At 38.0% G+C, this 23,376-nt stretch overlaps 1 protein-coding gene across 8 annotated transcripts in view; it reads left to right on the forward strand.

Annotated features, from left to right (window-relative positions):
* The window catches only part of Tcf4 (transcription factor 4), a 343,820-nt gene that overhangs the window by 106,420 nt on the left and 214,024 nt on the right, over positions 1–23,376 (forward strand). For all 8 annotated transcript variants that reach the window (XM_090353043.1, XM_090353046.1, XM_090353045.1 and 5 more), the window contains 2 exons: positions 11,560–11,621; positions 15,508–15,604. In XM_090353043.1, the coding sequence (XP_090209169.1) occupies positions 11,560–11,621; positions 15,508–15,604 (159 nt within the window). The remainder of the gene's footprint in view (positions 1–11,559; positions 11,622–15,507; positions 15,605–23,376) is intronic.

Below are 23,376 nucleotides of genomic sequence, written 5' to 3' on the forward strand. Positions count from 1 at the left end.
GTTACAGCTGTCAGCCCCACCTCCTCTAAAATAGTCGATGTTTTTCATCTTTAATTTTCTCAGTCTCTGAAGGTGACACTGGAGTTTTCTACTGTCCTCTCTGTGGATGACCCTGGGCTTGTTGCTTACCTGGAAAGCGTCTCTCTGTGTTGGTGTGTAGAATGTGGGAGAAGACAATACAGCCAGTTAGGATAGCATGGCTCCAAGTGGGTTATTCTCTGTGGCTTTCCACATTGCATTAATTCACAAGTAGACTGTTCCATCTTGGCTGAATTCTAGGTCAAGTAGTATCCTCTGTTTTCTGTGTTCCCCACCCAGAGACAAGGGTTCAAGATTACCACCAATGACTATGACTATTGAAAGGTTTCTAGATTATAAATAAAGTTTAATATTTCTTATCAGTTAAGGTAGAAAAGCAATACCTGCATTTCCATGAATGCAAGACACTGGATATTGAAGCTCCTGGCCAACTGTTGGTGGTGGTCTAAAAGAAGTGTGAAGACAGTGGGTGGAGGGCAACTTCACTTTTTACCATGTACACGTTTGTATTTTCATTGAGCCCATAATTAAAGGTCTTAGTGCTCTAAAAGAGCTTCTCCATAGATTGTTGATGAGTTGAACAGAGCTTCTCCATAGATTGTGGTGAGTTGAACTATACCCTGGAGAATTTGCATGGTACTATGACTAGGTGACCAGAGAGAGAGAGGGAGGGAGTGAGGGAGGGGGAGGGGGGAGAGAGAGAGAGAGAGAGAGAGAGAGAGAGAGAGAGAGAGAGAGAGAGAGAGAGAGAGAGAGAGAGAGAGAGAGAGATGGGGGGATGCCTTCTTACTTCCCACCATGAAGCTTTGGGTGTGATATCCTGGAAAAAAATAATTCATGTCCATTGGAACACCAGTGATTACAAAGCAAAGATCATCCTGAATTGAGAGGCATTCTGTATAAGAACTTAACCCGTATTCCTCCAAAATGTCATTATCACAGACAGAAGGACCGAGGAAAAATGGGTGAGAGAGATCAGATAAATACCTCTGTGATCCTGGATTGGATCTTTTGCTAAACTGGCCCAAATTATGGATCAGATAGATGATGCATCAATGACACAGTTTCTGATTTTGATAACTGCACAACTTTTGTTCTTAGGAATTTCACACAGTAAATGTAAGTGATTCCATGTACGTGCAGATATACTTCATTAGAACACTGGATAAACGACATTGCAATTAAAACCTTTTAAAATAAAAAAAAAAACAGAGAAACTGAGGAAGTCATTTAAAAGTATGTGTTTTCCTGGTCTTTATCTTTGATCTTTTCTTGATTACTTGTAGGTATGGCAAAAGTGTGTGATTTAGTAGGATTCATTAGGGCATCAGCCAGCATTTGGGAGTTACTGGATTATAAATTATTCCTCCCCACAGAGTTGGTAGAATTATTTTGAGATCAGTCAGATGCCACAAGAGGAGTAAGAGGAACTCCTGTGATATTTGAATGAATGAGTAAAAATTTGTCTTGTTTAGTTTGGGAGCTTGAACAAGGTGGAAGATTGTCTAACTCTTTTCTGGTTTTGGCCTAAGCTTATAAATGAGACTGTTCTGAATATGCCACAAATACTGAATGTTTTACTGAATTTTCTATCATCATAATTCTGATGAACAAAGTTGTAGTATGGCTGACTATCGGACTGTAAATGGAGGCAAAATATGTCCTGTTGAGTGCATGGAGTAAAATAAAGAGGTTTTTCTCTGATCCAAGCTATTATAACATTTGAAAATATTTCAAATTCATTCTTAATTGACTGCTTCCCTTTGGATACACGTGGAAGTGAATTCATCAAACTGTAAACAGTTTATACATTTTTACAGTTCTCCCTTGTCTGTGTTTGATACTGATTTAGCTCTTTTTAATTGTAACTGAGATAAAGAATTAGTAGTTAAAACGGTAGGAACTGCCTGTTCTGCTGAGATCAAGGAATTAGATAATCTGGGTTGTTTGCTTAAGGGTTGTGTGTCTTGAGACTTTTATAGGGCAGTATTAAAGCACTGAGCCTTCTTATTATGCCAATACCCAGAAGATTGCTTTAATGAGAAGTAAAGGGCCTTTTTCCAATTACAAGGGAATAACTGTATTAAGTTCCTGTGTTATGTCAACCTGCTTTGATTTGATTACTGCGAAAGAAATGGATTTATCTGTCAGTGTTACTTAATTAAGCCTTCTCATTGATGTTTTGCAGAGTAATATAGTGTGGTTTGCACATTTGAGCCTAAATACAGAGAAAATTGGCCTAAAACTAAGACAGGACCCCCAAAGAGAACATGGATGATTGATTGTCTGTCATTGCCAGGTCACAGGATGAGGCCAGTGGTCAACAGGTGGGAGGGTGAGGCATGGAAATCATGAAGTGGAAGTCTTCAGGGAGCAGAAGCTATTTGAATCAAAAGTGACTGGGTTGAGGAAAAAAAAAATGGAGTTTAGAATACCCGATAATGTTGGCTTCCTCACCATTAGTGAAGTATCCTATGAAATAGGAGGTAAAGAGAAATGAGATTGAAGGACACTGGTGGAAAGTATAAAAGGGAAATAATAGAAGAAAAACTGTAGCAGAAAGAATGCCACTCGGGAGAATCTGAAACCTAGACAAATTTAAGTAATCCAGCCACTCTGTGAACTTCACCCTAGGTACCCTGGGAGTAGAGATGTCTGCTGGGAAATGAGGAAAAGACAAAACTGTTGTATGCCTCCTCCTGACCCTGCCTTCCTACTGCAGTGGATTTAGTACATTATTAACCAAATATACACTTTCAATATTTACTCCTGATTCTTAAATTACTATGATTTTATGTGATCTGAAAAATATACTAATTCAATTTACAGATCTTCGGAGTTAGGTATCCTGTTCCTGTAGAAATGAAAACAATGTTGAATTTAAAATTTCTGTTTAGCGTTTTGTTTCCCAAAGTGTTTTCCTCTTATTCCTTACACTCAGTTCTGTATATTTATAATTATATCTTTAGTAAGTCTTAAGCATTGAGATGAAAACATGTCTGCCTTAACAGTGTTTTTAATGTAGCTATCTGTATGATGTTGCAGTTAGATGGAACATCTCTCTTCCTCCACTCACTTTTTTGGGGGGAGGGGGTTGGTTTACTGTGGCTTGAACTCAAGGTATCAGTATCAGTTCTGCCCCTGAGCTTTTTTGCTTAAGGCTAGCACTTTACCACTTTGAGCCACAGCTTTAGCTCCAGCTTTTTGTATAATTAATTCTAATGGACTTTCTTGTCTACACTGGTTTTAAACCATGATCCTTCTATCTCAGCCTCCTGAGTAGTTAAGATTCTTGGCAAGAGCTGCAAGAGCCTGGCCCAACTTTTATCTTTATCTGTGGTGATTTACTTAAAGTTGATAGTCTCACCTGATTTGAAATACTTAGTCTTCAAGAACATTATCTTACTAAGAGTGATCCTTACGAAAGGCCTTTTGATGTGTTGAAGTTTCAGAAAGTCAAAAGTGACATATTTGACTCAGAATATTATACTTTGGTTGTTCGTGGCTCATTTCAGCTCTTGCTTTTAGAATGCTTGGCTTCTACAGTAGGCTAGAAGATTGGGACTAGCTAGTCCGGAATATTTTGTTGTTTTTATTGTTAGCTTGTTTTTTTGCATTGCTGGGCTCCATCAAGGGACCTGAACATAGGAGGCTCTACCACTGAGTTCCTTTCATCTCTAACTCTACCCACAAACTTTTGAAAATGTTCCTGAATAACAGTGTCTCCCCTTCCCCCTTTTCTCTCTCTCTTTTTTCACAGTGACTACTCAAAGTACAATATTATTCAAGTTAGGTTATCATTGACAACTCCAATTACAGGATTAATATTCAGTAATAATTTCAATGTTACTTTTGTTTGAATCTCAAAATTTAACGGTATTGAATTTTCAAAAAGACCTATTTTTAAACAAGGGACATTACTGACAAATCTATAATATTTGTTACTTTACTATCAACTCAATTTTATGCTACATGATAATGCTTCCCCTATTTTTTTATTTATTACTATTGTACAATAGAATTAATGGTATTTTAGGTATTTCAAATTACTCAGTATCCATTTTGGAAATGTAGTTTGTTTTGAACTTCAGGAAGATAATACTGCTTTTAATTTCTTAAAAAAGACACATTAATCTATATTAATAAAAGCTGAAGCATTACTATAAAGTAATTCCCCTTGGGACTTTTTTTTCTGCTGTTCAGTCCCCTGGGCTATCCAATTTCCCTACACACACACACACACACACACACACACACACACACACACACACACACACACGGCACACACACACACACACACACACACACACACACACACACACCCTACACCTCTGTTTCTCCCTTTAACCCTTTCCCTTTCTCTCTCTGTCCTCCCTCCCACTTTCTCTTTCTCTCATTTTCAGAGTAAGACTTACTGGACATGGAAATCCATTAGCTCTGAGTAAGCCGCCAGCCCTGGCAGCAATGATCTGAATAGGGAGGGGCCAGGTCTCCGCATCCTTTTGTTTGCATGTGGAAAGGATGATCACCACACCTCTGCCTTTTGCATAGTCTGATTTGGGAGGTGCTAGACTTTTGTATCAGTGCTCAGATCACTCACCATGAACCATCGTATCTTGTTTCTAATAAAATCACAATGGAGCAGATCATGGTCGTATAGGCATGATCTATCAATAGAGACATGAGCTTCTCATCTCTCTTCCTGTGCCTGTACTAGTACTTACTTTTGACTTCAGATTACTCTGCTTGGAGCTCTTCTTCTACTGGGTGCTAATGAAAATGTGCACATCCTTAACACACGCTTTGCTGATGAAATATTTTGAACTCTAAATTCATCTGGCTCTGACGGAGAGCATATGCCATCTCAGTTTGTGTGGGGGGCCCAGCCAAGGGTTCTTCCTGGACGAGGAAATTTGTAGGAACCACAGATGTACCCAGTCTGGGAGTCTCCATAATGGTGTTGAGGATATTTAATAGTGTCTGTTGTGGCAGGGAGGAAGATCCGAGACGGTGTAGACTTTAACATGTCTCAGAATAATTACTTTTTCCTGGAAGAACTTACTATCCTCCGTCCAGAATGCTTACTATATATGTAGATGCTTTTTCCTTAGGAAATCAGCCTATCTTCACAAGAGCAAGAATTTGTAGATGGCTAGGGGAATACAGAATGCCACTTGGGTTGTTTCTGGGACTTTAGGAGAATTGAGGTCATTGGGTATCAGGCATATTTTAGGCTCAAAGTATGGAGAGGACCGATTCACATCTCTGTCTCTCACCAGCACAGTCAAATAGCAATGTTTTCACACCAAGGTTAAAACTATATAATACTTTATGCAGTCTTAATTGTTAGTTTGATTTTGTTAGTTTGGTCAGTGTGGGTTTTCTTTTTTCCCCTAATAGCACAATAAGAAGATGCTATTATTGGTTTAAAGTGAAAGGATAGTCTTAATGAGCTAAGTAAGTCACTGAACAAATTGACTACTTACTGAAATTCTCATTGTGATTTCACACACATTTACTTGTATGTAAATTTACTATTTTGTATTTCTAAAATCATCACTAACCTGTTAGCAAGAACTAGGAATCCTGGGGGCCGGGAGTTTGGCCTAGTGGTAGAGTGCTTGCCTAGCATGCACGAAGACCCGGGTTCAATTCCTCGGTACCCCACATACATAGCAAAAAGCTGGAAGTGGTGCTGAGGCTCAAGTGGTAGAGCTCTAGCCTTGAGAAAGTCTAAGGATAGTGCTCAAGCCCTGAGCCCAAGCCCAGGACTGGCAAAAAAAAAAAAAAAAAAAAAAAAAAAAAAAAAAGGAACTAGGAATCCTAAAAAAATCATTTTTAGAAAAATCATACTTTTTTTTTGCTTTTCCTTTTTTTTTTTTTAAAGATATTTTAGGGGTTTAACTAGCTCAGATAGGTGAGCCTATAGACACATTTAGGTAGTTAAAGCATGGATTGCTTACTTGTGGAAGGTACCAGTTATTCTGGGCCATTTACTGACTGTAAAGGATGCAAATATCAGTTTCCCTTTATTTTCTCGTAGGTACCCTCTTGGGTGGGTCTCCAGCTTCAACTTCTGTTCCCTTTGACCCCAGGGGCACCATAACATTTCTTGGCAGATGTCCTACGGGCAACAATCTCTTTTGCTCCTCCCTGGATTCCAGCCTTCACTTTGATTTTGGCTTGATGATTCTTTTCCTATCTTGTCAGCTCATTAGTATTTTAAAGAAGAAGTAAAAAAAAAATTTTATCCATCATTTTTAGTTTTCTGTGGGAGAATTGTCCAAATATACTAGCCTGTCCTATTTCCAAGAATGGAAATCAAACTTGCTTATTTCATGGTTCGCAAAAAGAAGTTCATAGAGGCCAAGGAACTGGGGAAAGGCAGAGTCCTGCCCAATTCTAGGGCTCCACCTTTTCTCCCAATCTGGATGTTTTCTCAGTGTTGTCCACTCTGTCTGAGAACGTCTACCTCAATCTCTACGCAAGTGAAGTGGAGGTTTGAGTAATGAATGTATATGAAAAAAAGCACCTAGAAATTAAGAATTACATCTGAATATCCTTACTCTAAATAGAGTCCTAGTTCTGCCCAAATTAACTTTTATATTTTGGCACTGAGATGCTAGGCATTTCAGGAGGAGAGGACCATTATGTAGAACTAATCAACTAAAATGAGAGTTTGTGGATTGTCATGTTGCCTCCCAGAGCACCCGTCAATCCCTTAAAAGTTAAGCCTGTCCTAGTTGGGATAAAATATGAAGGAAAAAAAAATCTCTGGAACAATTGAGTCCATAATTTGGGTCCCCTTTTCTTTTTTCCTGTCAGCACTTTCAATCTTGAATAGGTGGAGGCACCAGAGTCAGGAGAGGAGGGAACTGAACATTCAGACAGCCTTTTCCCACGCAGCCTTTCATTTGTTGTTTTATTATACTGCCTGTTTATTTTTCCCGCTCCTTATCTAGATGTAAATACTTCCTACTTTGTGCTGTTTTAATTCAGTAAGAAACCAATGAGCTTCTCCCCTGTTCTGTACCATACAAGATAGTAAGAAGTACTTATGAATCAAGCAGGTTTTTTTTTTCTTCTGAAGTACATGCATCACATGGTATGGAATAAAAGTGGGGTTATGTAGCTAGGTGTATGGATGCCCATACATCTATTTTTAGAAGAAATCTTTTGTATTCAATTAACTATGATATTGACACTGCCCCACAGACTTCATTAGTATATCTTTTATTGATAATGGGGGACAACGTCATGTTGGTCTGGTGTTGGACTCTACAGGCATTTTTCATATAGTTTAGTACCAGAATTAGTTACATTTCTCAGGAGCAATTTGTGAGTTTTTATCTGACAGTCATTATCAATCTTCTTTTGCTCTTTGGTATGCCTACATAATAGCCTCAAAATTTGGATGCTCCCTAGCAAATGTCCAATTCACCATAGTATACAATTTAGTAAACTCACTTTACCTCTTACTATGTTATTTTAGTCATGCAATTTTGTAATCCCTTCTCCTCAAATGTTTTTACATTTCATTAGTATGATTCTTTAATCTTTTTGGACATGAATACATCCAGAATTGACGGGAATGGCCATTTGCTGTAGAGAGCTAGGAAATTCTTGTTAGGGAGTTGTGTGTAGACCATAGGGGTTGACACCATTCGCTGGATCCAGGATTCACCAGCTTCTGAGTTTTTGGTTCAGGTCTGCCCTTAATTGATACATTGGGTAAGTTCTTATTTCATCTCAATTTCCTTTTTGTTTTTCTTTTCATATATGAAACTATGTATTAGGGCATGTAAATATTTTAAGAAGGCCTCTGGTAGTATTTTGGTTCACTAAAAGTGAGCCACCATTATTTTTAAGGAGGAGAACAATGGCAGGGACAAAAGCATGGTAGTATTTAAGAGTAGTACTCAGTGTTCTGAAGGGAGTGAAGGCTGGCCACAGGCAGGGCAAGTAAGGAGTTATCATCAAAAGTGAATCCGTACACTGGGGTAACAGGAAGATGAATGCTGTTAAAATGGGCAATCCGAGCAAGGATTTTCACACATGGCCCTTGGGTGCCAGCATGATTTGTGGCGTGTGTCTTATCTGTGTAGTTTTGTGGCGTCAAAACTCCTATGTGAATGAAAACTACCTGGAGATCTTGTGAAAAATTCAGTTTTCTTTTCCTTAACCCTGAAGTTTCAGACTTAGTAGATAGATCTGAAATTGGGCAATCAAGGATTCATTGTATATGCTGCAGAATTAAAGATAAGTAAGGGGAGAGAGGTGGGTTGAAGGATGGGAATGGTGGAGAGGGTGATACTGCTTCTATTCATAAACTGCTTTGTTATATGGTACTTCCTTCATACAACTACTTAAAGATAATACATTTAATTTTTAAAGTTGATTTTGCAATGAACATACTTTAGATATAAGTGTGTGTACTTTGACATGAGATGCATGGCTCGTCTGATAAAGCTTAAGGGAGGGAATATGGAAACAAATGACTGAAAATTACCATATTTATACCTCCATTATGGATTACCATTATCCTGCCTATAGCTTTGTTTTTTCTTGCTGTTGATTGATGAACAGCAGGTATATAGATTTTTTTTTATCCAAGAAGAAATAGAATTTATGCAACGGTTCTGTTTATTAGGTATAGTAGAGCTGGTGATTTTTCCTGTAGATCGTCTACATCTAGCAGGAACCCAAGGGAGGGAAGAGTCTTTTCAAAAGAGAGCAATAAATAGGAAGAAGCTGAAAGGACGGCACAGCCACATGAGGTCAGGAAATGAGAAGGATGGAAATGGGAAAAGAGCAGTCAGATCTGATTGGTTGGGAATGTATTTGTGAAGGAACTCAGCCAGTATTTAACCTGTTTTGAAAAAGGCTCGACTTCCAGCATTTTTAATTAGTGGATTGCTCGCTTTTGAAATTGCCCAGTTGGGAATACTCAAGTTTTGATGTGTTTTATCTCCCTGCTAATTAGCAGGCTGCTTGGTTGACCATCATTTTTCCTTTATTCAATGGACAGAAGATGTATATAAAGGTCTCTTGAAACATTGCAGCTCAAGTATGGGTTCAAATACACAAGATACTATATTTACAAAGGGTTCCTACAAAATTATAAATTGAGTTCTAGTACATATTTTTCTTTAATTTTATTCTTTTCTAATTTTATGTAACTAATTTTCAGCAGTGTTGATGGCAGAGTTGGGGTAAGGTCACTTTTCATTATGGGGATATTTCTTTGCCTCAGTAGGGTATGTTACAGCAGCTCTGATATGTCCTCCCTAGATGCCAGTCCCCCCTTTCAACTGGGGACACCTTGGGGGGCAAAGTTAGCCCAAGTAGAATTTCACTGATCTAGAAAAATAACTTCCTGTACCTCCAGGTCTCTGTCTACCTTAAGTGCTTCAAGATCTTTTGAAACTGGAGAGGAAAAAAAGAGTCCAAATAACATGAAGTCTTTAGAGTTAAACCTTTTGCTTTATTAATAATGTTTTGGCTAAACTTAAGAGGTGAGATTGCTCAAACGAATTCAAGCTGGCTGTAATAGGTGAAAAGGAAGACATGTTGTACCAAAATTTTGAAAACATTTAGTGAGATTTGACCATGCACTTGCTTTACAAAACTTAGGAGAATGAGAATTCTGTATGTTTTTCAGTTCAGCATATACAGCATAGGCTAGCACATTGGGTTGTTAAACATCAGTTCTGGGGAAAGTTTAACATTTTTTTTCCCGGTGATATAATCCTGAGTTTTTTCACATGCCTTAAAACTTACAGTGTGCATAAGTGTCAACAGGGGACAGCTATCTCTAATGTTCTCTTCTAAAGCACCAACCAAAAGGAATTGAGAGTTAAGTGAGAGTGGGAGAGAGGGATGGAGTCAGGAAGGTGAAGAAAGAGAGCAAGGATAGGGTGCAGGAAGAAAGAGGAAGAAAAGAGTAAAGTGGAGGGGACAGGAGATAGGAGAGTAGGAGAAAGGATGGAAAGGAGGGAGGAGAAAAGAGGCCTCGAAAAGCAGCATACACAAGAGGTTTATGGTAGTTAATCACTGTTGCTATTTCCTTTCTTAATATATTCTATAACACTGTGTACTCCACTGCACCCCAAAATAAATCAATTAATTATACTATAATTACTTCTGCTGATAATGAAATCACAGTAATAGAAGGAATGACAGTAGACCATTAAGAGAATAAACAGTATCATTGAAATGTTAGGAAACAATAAATGGGATTCTGTCTCCTGGATGGGAGTTTCACACCCTCCTCCAGTTCTGTCGGAATACTTGTGATGGCCGTCTGTTATCAACCACGATTGAAAGTTTCCACAGGGAAACTTTTCCTACTTAGAATGAACATTTCATTTGAAACCTCATAGCCATTCCTAAGTCTAGAGTGGCTGGTCTTGAATGCACTGTTTCAGGCAGGAAGTGTGATAACTTCTCTGTTCTGTCTCCATCCTGGCTGTTTCTGCCAGCCAGTAGTGTTGGGACATTTCTTCACATGGTCAGCATTAGAACGGTCTTTAGAAGAGGTCAGTGAATTTCAAGTTTCTCTTGTAATATTTATCCATATAAAATTCTGCTTTCTAATTTAATAGCATCTCATTTCTATCTCGACATTTACTTACATTTCCAAAGTCAAGACTTTGGATTTAGGCTAAGTGCTATACATAGTTAAAAGAGTACTGTCCCTACCTGGAAATCTATCTTTTTTTTTTTTTTTTTTTTTTTTTGGGTCAAGTCGTGGGACTTGAACTCTGAGCCTAGGTACTGTTTCTGAGCTCTTCAGCTCAAGGCTATTACCCTTTGAGACACAGTGTCACTTCCTGTTTTCTAGTGGTTAATTGAAGATAAGAATCTCCTGGTCTATAGTGCCCTGCCTGGTCTTGAACCACAATCCTCAGATCTCAGACTCTGAGTAACTAGGATTATAGGTGTGAGCCTGTTTCCAAACTGGAAATTTGAAACAGACAAAAATTTTAGTACTCCTGCAGTGTGGTAGTAGAAGTAGATAACATAAGTACATTTTGTTTTGTATTTTCTCTTGCCTGGCTCTGGTCTGAAATGGTCCATCTTGCCTAGGGAGAGAACTTCTCAAGATCATGATGATAAAGATGTTGAAAGCATTTGGTTGGATAGTCACCTCAGTTACCTTGTCTTTTGAATTATGATTGTGTTCATGTGTTTTGAAGTTTGTTTTGTCCAGAAGATTTTAATAAAACTTGAAGTGCAGTTTTATGTCTATGGCGCTGGAGCCTATCAGGCTGTGTGAAGGATGGAAGTAATTTTTATGAGCATACCTCTGGTTCCTGAGGGTCCAGTTCATTTCTGCTGTGAATTTAAATGAGTTAATTTGAGTAGATGGGTCAGAAGCCACTATCATCATGGTAGCCCCATTCCTGGTTCTTAATTAAAGGCAACAGGAGATTAATTTGAAACATTAATTTAAAACTGCATATACAAAAAGAAAGAATGGTTGTAGGAAAGCCTAAAGAATTTTGCTCTTTTCCCTAGATGTAGAAGACAGAAGTAGCTCAGGATCCTGGGGGAATGGAGGACACCCAAGCCCATCCAGGGTAAGTATATCTAATCATTCCCCTGAAAGCAGACATCCTACATATGTAAATTGACAAAAGTAAGAACAGGTTTCTTAAATCCACCAGCATGGACATGCACATGCACACACAGAGACACACACATAACTTGAACATACTAAGGTTAAGGGATATTCTTTGGAGGTTTCCCCTTCCTCCCTCCCTCCTTCCTTCTTTTCTTTTCTTTTCTTTTCTTTTCTTTTCTTTCTTTCTTTCTTTCTTTCTTTCTTTCTTTCTTTCTTTCTTTCTTTCTTTCGATATAGTTACTGAATTTACACCCATTCTATTTGTGCTCACTTGATGAAAAGTTCTTCATTAAAATTTGGCCTTGGGGCCAGGAGTTTGGCCTAGTGGTAGAGTGCTTGCCTAACATGCATGAAGACCTAGGTTTGATTCTGCAGTACCACATACATGGAAGGTGTGGGGGGGAGTCTGAAGTGGTACTGTGACTCAAATGATAGAGCTCAAGCCTTGAGAACACCTAAGGACAGTGCTGAGGCTCTGAGTTCAAGCCCCAGGACTGGCAAAAAAAAAATGGCCTTACCTTTGTCCCTTACTGATAGAAAGTTATTTTTTTGTAGATAGAGCAGCTTATGAAAGGAACCCAATAATTTTCTTGTCATCTATTGGTGTGTAGACTGTGGATGAATCCTGAAGATCCTGTTTGGATCTTTCAGTTGGTTTCACTTTGTATCCATGCTGTTTTTCCTCCAGTAGGGTAACTAGTTGGGTTCATTTTTGTTTGGTTTCAGTTTTGTTTTTTTAAAAAAACCACTCACCGCCATCATTTGTTCAAGAAAACAAATGGGAGACCTTGAAATGAGTTCATGGAGGTGGGGAGACTGGGTACTGTGGGGTTTTGTGTGCTTTTGACCTTGGGTATGTCATTTTCATCCCTTTGTTTCTCATTTTCCCAGTTTGTAGAGTGAAATAACAGAACTAGAACATCTGTTTCTTTTAATTTCCTAGGCCTTCTAAAACCACAGAGATATACATATAATGCCCCATATTGAAAGTAAACTTGGTCCATGTGGTAAGGCAAACATCTCGCCGCCTCCATCTGGCTCTCTGGTGGGGAGGACGAGGTTTTACTGCCATAGGTTGCATCAGATTAGAGTTGGGGGGAGGTCTCAATTTTGGCAGTAGAGGCAGGGGAGGTCATCAAGCTGTCAAAAATGAGGACATTTTAGCAGGTCACAGTTATCTATTTCCACCTGTCTTTGGCATCCTGAGCCTCACAGGGTCTAGCAGGATCTCTAAGCTTACTGGGAACTTTGTTGAGCCTTACACCAGCTGTCGAGCTTGACATTCTAATGCATTATATGGATGGGCTGAGGAAATCTTTCCTCCTCCTCACGTTACAGTCTGCACTTGCAGAAATAAATCCATTCCCCCTGACAGCAAACGGAGTTGATGGAGCTGGCTCTGTTGTCTAGTTCATTCAGACTTTCTTTTTTTCCCTCATATACAAATATACTGTACGTTATTCAGCCCACCACAATCTCTATTAAATCGAGTACATATTGAAAGAAGAAATGAAAAAAATAGGTAAATTTGAAATAATCATTGAACTAACAATTGGGGTTTTGCAAATACAGCGATTTAGAGTTGTCCTAATTTAGTGTTAACTTTAGTTTGCACAGGGGAACAGTTTTGTGAATGGGAACAGCAGGGCGGCAGAGGTGAAAGGAGAGTGGTGAAGTGGACGAATATGATAGCAGTACCTCACTGATACATTGCTTCCCCTATGAAACACAACAGTAAAGCCTGCTTGCTTGCTTGCTTGCTTGCTTGCTTATTTATTTATTTATTTATTTATTTATTTGCAACTCCTGGGGCTTGAACTCAGGGTCTGGGCACTATCCTTGCACACATTTTGCTCAAGGCTAGCACTGTGCCACTTGAGCCAAAGCACTAATTCCAGCTTTTTCTGTGTATATGGTCCCAAGGAATGGAACCCAGGGCTACCTGTGTGCTAGGTGAGCACTCTATCACTAGGCTGTAGTCCTGGCCATGAAACTTTTAAAGGATTGTTCAAAGGGGAGGGGAAGAGAAGACATGAGAAAGAATAATAGAGGGCCTGAATTTGACCAGTGTACATCATGTGCACTTAGAAAATTATTAGTACAGTGCAATTCTTTAGTACACTAATGAAGAACATTAAAGATTTTTCATGTAAAAATTAATTTTGATATGGATGGTAACAAATTTGAGTTTTCGTTAGCACAAAACCTTTTTATTCCCTGATAAATATACCAGTAAATAATTTTGAATCTATGGGTTATAATTTTTATTTGCAAATCCAGGGAGTTGACACATGGTTCATATTTGTAGACTAGTCCCTAGACAACTCTGCTTCACTGTACTTAGGCTTCAATTAATATCTATTAAGTGGGTAGTGCACTGGGATGCGGATGCACACCTAATTGTAGTCGTTTGTATTACGCAGTGCCTGATGTGGGATGAGTGAGGTAAAAACCCACCACAGGTATTTTGAGTGGACATATTTTTATCTGGCAGCATACCTGCGGAACTAGATTACTGCTTCATCACATGAGGTTTGTGAAAGCAGGGTTGTTTGTGCCAGGGTGCCAGTCCTTCTGCAGTGAGGTGATGTGCCTTTTCATTGTTCACACAGCAGCCATTTTTTGTGTGTGTGGGCTGATCCTGCCCTTTGACTAACATGACAACTGATACCTCTGAGTAAATTTGACTTAGACTTTATGGGTAGTGCAGCCAGCTGAGCAATCCCTCCCTCACCTTCTCCTTTCTTGTCTCCTTACGCATTTCCACACCTTGAGATTCGAACCATGTAATACTGATGATTTTAACTCTTTCTTAGATATCAGGTTTCTCCACAGAAATTAAGCAACTAGTTAAAAACAACAACACTGTTTGAATTTTAAGTTCCTTTGAAAACAAAGAGATAATTATAACACTAAGCAAAATGTTTCTCTAAAATCTATCTACCCTAAAACTATGCTTTTACAGGAAGAAAGGTAGCATATTTGTCCTACTTTGGAAATACTAATATATGCCAAAGCTTTCATATATGCATTCATAGCTACATCTAATGTTCTTCATAGTTTTAATTAATTGTATTAATTACTAATGCAGTGAGCCAGTTCTTTCACAATTACAGTAGTAACTAATAAAGTATCAAACTTCGTCATCACACAACCTAACATTGTATAAACAGCTATGCTTTTTCTTTAAAAAGCAAATGATTCCTGGCCACCTTAATATGAAGAAACATTGTTTTCTTTTAGATTTTTTTGGGGAGACTGAACTCAAGTGCTTGCCTGAGTTGAGCTACACCTCAGTTCTTTCACTTTTTACTGGGACTTTCTGTAGCTAGGATTACAGATATATGTGCTATTATTATTCTTGACCCATGTATAACTTCTTATATGTACAATATACTTCATATGTGTCTGGTGTTTTATATGCATTGTTTATTTAATCATCTTAAAAATTCCATGCATTTGGTGGAGTTATTATTGTTACCAAGATTTCACGACTATTATAAGAAAAAATTGAACCCTAGCTATTAGCCGGGTGGATAATCATGTTTTTTGAAAAAGGCTGCTGAGATATTTGTAACATACATTACAAGCAAGATGAAATGTTTAGTACAGTTCAAGGCCAACGAGAGGCAGTATATGTCTATCCTATCCTGACCAAATGGTGCCTTATATTCCTTGGCCCTGCTTCTGAGGGTGCTGGTTCTTTACTGAAGTTCCACAGAGGGCATTGTGGATCCCAGTTTATTTGGGTGAGAGGGGTTTCAGTCATGGGAGTGCAAAAGTTTAGGTGTGGATTTATTAAGCTATCATTTAAAATCTTACCATCTTATTTTAATCTGCAGAACTATGGAGATGGGACCCCCTATGACCACATGACCAGCAGGGACCTTGCTTCACATGACAGTCTCTCTCCACCTTTTGTCAATTCCAGAATACAAAGTAAGACAAGTTTTTTTTTAATATTATTATGTCCTTTCTGAATGGAAGGGGAACCCATGTCTAAGACAGATGCTTAGTTTGCTGTAGTAAGCTTGAATTGCAGAAAGATATTGCCAGTTGATGCTTGTGAATGGCACATCAAGGACTAAGTTTTACAACCACAGGGAACTAAATAATTTCAGTGATACTGACTCTGTGTGATTATTTTGTCCTCAAAAAACATAAAGCGTTCACTGTAGTTTCAATTTTTTAACAGTAGTTTTCTTAGTAAAGATTGCGGAAGTCAAAGAAGTAAATATTTATAAGAAAAACCCTTCTTCTTGATTTGCAAGGGTGTATACAGTTTTCAGTGTGAATTTTGATTTTTGGAGTTTTTGTCAATGGGATTAGTGAGCTTTGCTCAGAGTAGTTCATTTAAGTTGAGTGCTAAAATCAGGTTGCATATATATATCAAAGTACAAACTTTAGTGTTGATTTTCTAGACAGATCCTGTGTTGAATCACTGGAAACTATGTGTCTACCTGTAGTTTGAGACTGACTATATATTTCTGTCTTGTATTCCATACCAGCATCCTTAGTGCATTTTTTTTCTGCATTTGACTGTAAGGGTGTTTGTTTAACAGCACTAACCTGAGCAATGAAAAGATAATTGATTATGGCTTTAATGGAGTCCCAAGAGTGGACCACTTTAGTTTTGTTTGAAAAGATATCTTTGTTCTGGTAAATGTATCTTATTAATCATATTAATAAGTCAGCCTGGAAAAATTCTATTACAAATTTGTCAATAAATGAAGTTCAATTTCATGGCACAAGCTGTTGGACCATTCTCCAAGGAAACTGCTCAAAAATAATTACTGTCATTCTGAACTTGTAATTGCAGATGCTTCTGGAATGTCGTGAGTTTTAAGGTTTGAAATCTATGTTAGTTACTTAAGAAATGGGTAGTTCTTAAATCTTAGCCATTCTCCAAATATCACCATCCAATCAGGTATTCGGCGAAGAGGGGTTTTTTTTTTTTGTTTTGTTTTGTTTTGTTTTTTTTTGTAGGTGATGAACTTGAACTCTGGGCCTTGTTACTGTCCCTGAGCTCTTCAGCTCAAGGCTACTGCACTACCCTTTGAGCCACAGCCCCACTTCTAGTGATTAATTGGAGGGAAGAGTCTCACATTCTTTAGTGGCCGGACTAGCTTTGAACCGCCATCCTCAGATCTCAGACTTCTAAGTAGCTAGAATTTTTAATGGGTAGCATTGGATATTTGTTTGTGACTCTGTGTAGCAAAAAATTGATCTTGGTCACAGGTTTTTCTTAACTTTATGTTTTTTTTTTCTTTTACTTCATTTGAGAAATCAAATTTGGAGAAGTAGCATTAAAAACGTATGTCAAACTTTTTTTTTTTTACAAGATTCTAAATTTATCTTCTGATGAACCAAACTAAATAAAATAAGATAATTCATTATCCAGTGTTAGAAACATTTGCCTACGGCATATGTAAAAAAAGTTGAAAGAGCTTAAAAAAAATAAATTATTACTCCCAAATCTGCTAAGCAGTAGGAGTAAATATAGTTAGGCCATTGTTCTTGTTCTTGTTCATGATCCTTCATAGGAAACTTAACTGTTTTATAAACAAATTGAGTTTGTCAATCTGAATAGTATTTAATCTGTCAACATACAGTTTACATACAGGCATTGGTGCCTGTAATCCTAGCTACTGAGGAGGCTGTGATCTGAGGGTCTCTGTCCCAAGCCAGCTCAGGCAGGAAAGTCCATGAGACTCACATCTCAAATTCACCACCAAAAGGCCAAAGATGGAGCTGCGGCTCAAGTGGTAGAACATTATCCTTGAGTAAAAAAACTCAGAGACAGTACCAAGACCTCGAATTCAAGCCCCAGTACTGGTTGGGGGTGGGGGGGTAGGGTGGCTATGAGTAGTCTGACAGACAGTCTGGAGCTGAGAGAGCCAATTCTTTTCACTTAGTTGTTGTGTAAGCTGAAAATCCATGTCCGCCTCGTTCTTTCAACCAGACTGCCCTTGTTCCCATTAAACCCTTAAATATGGAGGCTAAGACAGTCTCCTGCATTGTGACAGGCAAAGCTACTATGTCCACGAGGCTCCCACCCACTGTTCCTCATGAAAGGGCCTCTCTGTTAGATAAGCTGTCTGGTCTGAAACATGGCTCTTTATTGTTTACAAACTGCTACATTTTCCACCTCAAGCAGATTTTTGCACAGAAAAGAATTGTGCTTGGGCTAAATGGTTTATCTGACATTCACTGGGCAGTGTCAGACTGGGGTCAGAGAAGTTGCCTTCAGAGTGATGGCACTGTGGAGTGCACAGAAAAGGGGGAGAAAGGGGTAAAAGATGCCAAAACAAGTATCAAATACTTTACCTTTTTAGTTTAAAGAATTTTAGAAAATGTCTCTAGGGAATGGACAGGGCTGCCACATTGAAAACTCTTTTCTACCACTGTCTTGTTTTTCACATTGTAAACACTACTTGCTTGACTTGGATATCTTAGGGCCAGATTCTGGGAACAAAGATTCTCATTGATTTTGCCCAGGCTGCTGTTTATTTAGAACAAAATCATTTTTTACGATGAGCTGTGTTTGATGTTAAGTTGTGTCTTTATCAGATACATGGTTTGCAAGAAATTAGAAACAGGCAATTTGCAATCATAGAGATAAAATGGAAGACCTCTAAACAGAAAGAACACTGTCAGCTGGTAGAATACGTGCTGTTCTGGACTGTTCTTTGTGTCCAAACTTGCACTATATGTTACGACCTTTGTGTTTATTTCCCTCGTACAAAAAGGTGTAAAACTTCACTGAAAGTTTTAGACAACAACCCCACCCAGAATCTTTAGCTTTTCTTTCTTTCTTTCTTTCTTTCTTTCTTTCTTTCTTTCTTTCTTTCTTTCTTTCTTTCTTTCCTTTCTTTCTTTCTTTCTTTCTTTCTTTCTTTCTTTCTTTCTTTCTTTCTTTCTTAAATGAAAACTACAAAGGATTTCTTTATATTTTAAAGACTTAATGTACAGTGATGTCACTTTAGGGTAAAAGCCTATAGCATTAGAAATAAATCAGCCACATTATTGGAGCAGATTCTCTATTGTCAAATCAATCACGTTTGTGACTGAATTAGGCGTCTGCTACAGAAATAAGTGACACTAATTTTACGGGAAAGAGTTATTAACTGCAGATGACCTGATTTTTTTTTTTCATGGTAAACCTTTTACTTATGAGGCCTTATTTCGTGGAAAGACATAAAAGCATACTGCACCATTCTCTGTGTTTGCAAGTGAAAAATGTTTTTGTTTCTCATGGGAGTAGACCATCCTTGAGAAATGATACAGGTATTGCTAGTATACTTGCTTATCATAACTTCTGTGGCAAAAAAAAAAGCCCAACACAAACCAAACTCTTACTGTTATTAGAGATCACTTTCTGATCTCATATGAGTAGTTTTGCATAAACTGCAGTTTTTCTATCTGAAACAAAATACCACAACTCAATTTATTTGAATATTTATCTCAACTTTATGTAGAATGGGGTATATCTGACTTATCTGAGGTGGCTTATCATGAGGTGGTTTTGTTAATTTAATTGAATTGGTATATTTGAAAGTAATACTCCATTTCATAAGCTTGCTGTTTATATACAGTCACACAAACATGCCTGATACACCAGACAAACTTAATGATATTTCTTATTTGTAAAATTGCTCTTATTCCTATGTACAGTTTGGTCTATTGTCAAAAGTTTTAATAGCTCATGTTGATATATTAATGAAAAATATATCTAAAGAAAATAAAAAGTCCTATTTTTTTTTAAGGTATGGGCTCTTTTGTTTGCTTTTATTTTGAAGTCAAACGGGCTGTGGTGGGATGGAAGGAGCAGTGTTTAGTCCCTGCGCTGATGAATTCACAGATCACCGTTTCCCCAACCAGGTCCTTACCTCCTTGCTTTCATTGGGACAACACAAGCACCATCTTGCATTTTGCTTTTGGAGTCCCATGTATTGTTTTGTATCTGGAGGAAGCAAATAATTTCTTGTGACTGTGATTAATAATAACCATAACATACACGTGGTGCTAGAAAGTTGTTCAGTGATTTAACAGTCAGATTACATTCACAGATGGTCAGTTAGTTAGCTTTCAGAATAGAGGGGTTATGAATCTGAGGTCCTGTGTCTTTAAGAGGATTATTGGTGTTCCACCAAAACATTTGCAAATCCTGGCTGAGAGTACATACAAAGAATATGGACTTTCTTTTTTTTTTTTTCTTTTTTCCCTAGTCTTGGGGCTTGATCTCAGGAGTCTTGGCTCTGTCCCTGAGCCTCTCTGTACTCAAAGCTAGTGCTCTACCACTTGAGCCACAACACCATTTCTGGCTTTTTTTTCCCTGAGTATTTTATTGTAGATAAGAATCTCATAGACTTTTCTGCCTGGGCTGGCTTTGAACCTTGCTCCTCAGATCTCAGCTTCCTGAATAGCCAGGATTACAGGAATGAGCCACCTGTGCCTCCTTAGAAACTGGACTTCTACATTCTTGTTCTTTTTTTTTTTTCCTTGCTAAAGTGTTTCAAGTTGCTTTACAAGTATTTTTTTTATAGTGCTATAACATGTATTTTCTGGCTGAAACTCTGGTATGGGGAAGGATATAAGCATGCATTTTCCTTCTTTTGTCCCAGGGACTTAATTGAAAGCCAAACGGTTTGACAATAAGGGCACAAGTTGCCAGCAAGATATACATGCATGCTTTGGTGACGCAGGAATGTGAAAGGTGATACTTTTGTGCAGTTGGGTGCAGCTTAGTTCAGTGTCAGCTGCCCTGTTTTCACATGTTGTCTTGGGAATGCTGGTTTCCTTGCTGTGGTAATTCTGTCTGATTCCTCTAATGGTACTGTACCCATGTCCTGAATTATTCCACCACCACTCAGTCACTGGATGCTCAACGAGCTCAGTGGAACATTTTACTGTAGGATTAAGTGGAGGTTTCAGACAGAACTGGAGAAAGCTTCTGGCTTATAGGATGACCTTTGAATATCATCTGGGTTAGCGGTTGATATTTTGATTTGGTTACTGTGGTCATATTGTGACAGCTGCTGGCTCATTACAATTCGGTTCCACTGCTCCGTTTGCCTAGCAGGAGTATTTAGGTTTGCATTACTTCAGAGTGTTTGTGACCACCCCCAGTTTAGCCTGGCCTAAAGGTGAAGTGTTGTGAGTGTTTTTAAATCCCAGTGGCGGGGGAGGGTAATGCAGAATTTTTTTGTTAGATGGCAAGTATGACTAGATGCTAATGCATAAGAGTTTTCCTTTGCATTGAAAAAATGAAAATGCCAATGAATCAGGCCTTATGAGGAAAACTATGTTTGGAAACCTTAATGTACAAAGGAAAAACATGACGGCAGAGCCAAATGATCTTCTCACAGCATGAGTAGGATTTTCCTTTGCCCTGCTAGTCTCGTAGGTTTTCCATGTGGGAATGTAAATATTAGAAAGTAACAAACCCTGCACAATAATAGCAATCACAGAGGTCAAGTAATATTTGAATAACTTCACACAAGTGGAATTGTGGGTATAAACGACAGCTCTGGGAATTTTAGTTCATTTTTACAGTGTTCTGAAGACGTAGATGAGCTAGATAGCTTACAAGTTCATTAATGAGGGATATTGTCATGTACTTTTTAAAATTTAGTGCTAGATTACTTCGCTTAATATGATTTTTTTTCCCAAGTCTTTCCATTTCTTTACAAATAGGGCAATGGCATTCTTTCTGATGAAAACATTAAACTCCATTATACATATATACCACATCTTTTTGATCTATTCATTTACTGAGGGGCATCTGGGCTGGCTTCATATCTTAGCTATGGTAAATGATGCTGCAGTGAACATGTTTGTGCTGATAGCTTCATTGTGGCCTTGTTTGTGATCATTTGGAGTGGTTCAGGAGTAGGATTGCTGGGTCATAGGGGAGCTCTATGTGTAGTCTTTTGAGGAACCTCCATACTGCTTTACAGAGTGGTTGAAGGAGTTTGCACTCCCACCAACAGTGGGATCCCTCCTGGCCATATCCCCGCCAGCATCTGTTGCTATTAGATTTCTTGATAATGGCCATTCTAACTGGGTGAGGTAGAGTCTCAGTGTTATTTTGATTTGTATTTCTTTTATGGCCAGAGATGTTGAGCATTTCTTCATGTGTCTACTTGCTATTCTTATTTCCTCTTCAGTGAAGTCTCCCTTTTAAGTCTTTAGGCCACATTTTAATGGGGTGGTTGTTTCCTTGAGTATTTGTTTTTGGCAGATTTAATTTTTTGAGTACTGAGTATATTTCAGATATGAGGCCCTTGCCTATATCGTATGGCTGTTTTTAGTGAAGTTATTTTTTCTTTCTTTCTTCTTTTTTTTTTTCTGCTTTGGTTTTTCCCCTGTTGTCTCTGTATTTGATTTTGGTACCCTGGGTTTTGTATTTATATTTATCTGAATTGGGTATCGGAAGGGGACAACAAAATGGTGTGACAAAGGACAAAGGGGGAAGGCAACAGCAATACTTACAAGATAATATGTTGGAAATGATCTTTACAACTATGGGAGGGGTGGGAGCAAGGAAAGTGGGAGAAAAATGAGGGAGGGCAACAATGTTCAACAAGAAATGTTCTCACTATCTTACTTATGTAACTGTAACACCTCTATACAACCCGTTTACAATGAAATTCAGTTAAAAAATTTAGTGCTGGGAATTGAACCCAGGGCCTTGTCCATGGTAGGAAAGTGCTCTGCAAGTATGCTGCATCCTGAACTTCTGTTTTCAGTTTGGGGTTATCTGAGTATCATCTCCAATGTGTTGAATAATATCATACCAGCTGTTCTCCTGAGTGGAATCTTAAATAGTGGTCTAATTTAGTTTTTCATCCTTTTTTGAATTTTGGATTCTTTAAATATGTGAAACATAAAATTGCTTTCCAATAAATATCACAAGTCTGGATATTTTGGATGTTATCACAAGTGATTTTAGCAATCTTGACTTTTGAGTTTGGTCTAGGAGTCATAAAACCTGACTTTTCAATTCTGTTTTGCTCTGCCTGTCTGTAGGTCCTCAGGACAGGCTGTTTTCACATCTGTAAATTAAAGGAGAATAGCCCTTTGAATGGTCTCTGAGGCAGTTTTCTTGTCTAATGGTCCATTGATCTTTTAGGGATGTCATTTTGTCTTGCCTTTAGAAATGCTTTATTGTTGCTTCTAATACATTTGTCTCTGTTTATGAATACCATCAAGTAACTTTGGTAGTAATGTATCTTTCCAAATCCTGATTTTAACTGAGGTTACTCTTATACCTCAACTCCCTCCAGATTCATGATGAAGAGATAAGGGTAGATTGGAGGTGAAGTAGTAATTTGTAACTTTCCAGCAGAAAGATGGTAGACTTCAGGCCAGTGCTTGTTATAAAGTTTTAGGACCTCTATAAATGGTTATTTAGTGAATGAACCAGAGAATCAGATAAACGGGGTATAAAATAATGAATAGAATTGTCATATATTAATGTCTGACCCATATTCTACTCAATTGGAAAGAAAACTAAAACAAAGCCAGTTATATACAAATTCAGATTTGTATTTTATAGTTCTCTATCTTCAGTTGTGCAGAACATTTTCTCAGTGCTAGATTATGCTTCACATTATAGTGTCATAGTTTTTAATTTTTAAAAAATAAAGACATTGTAGATTGTTTGGTGTGCAAGAGGATATAAGCAAAATTAACAAAATTTTGAAAGG

The sequence above is a fragment of the Megascapheus bottae genome, chromosome 19 (assembly GCF_031878675.1).
Source record: "Megascapheus bottae isolate mThoBot1 chromosome 19, mThoBot2.hap1, whole genome shotgun sequence".
Taxonomy (NCBI): domain Eukaryota; kingdom Metazoa; phylum Chordata; class Mammalia; order Rodentia; family Geomyidae; genus Megascapheus; species Megascapheus bottae.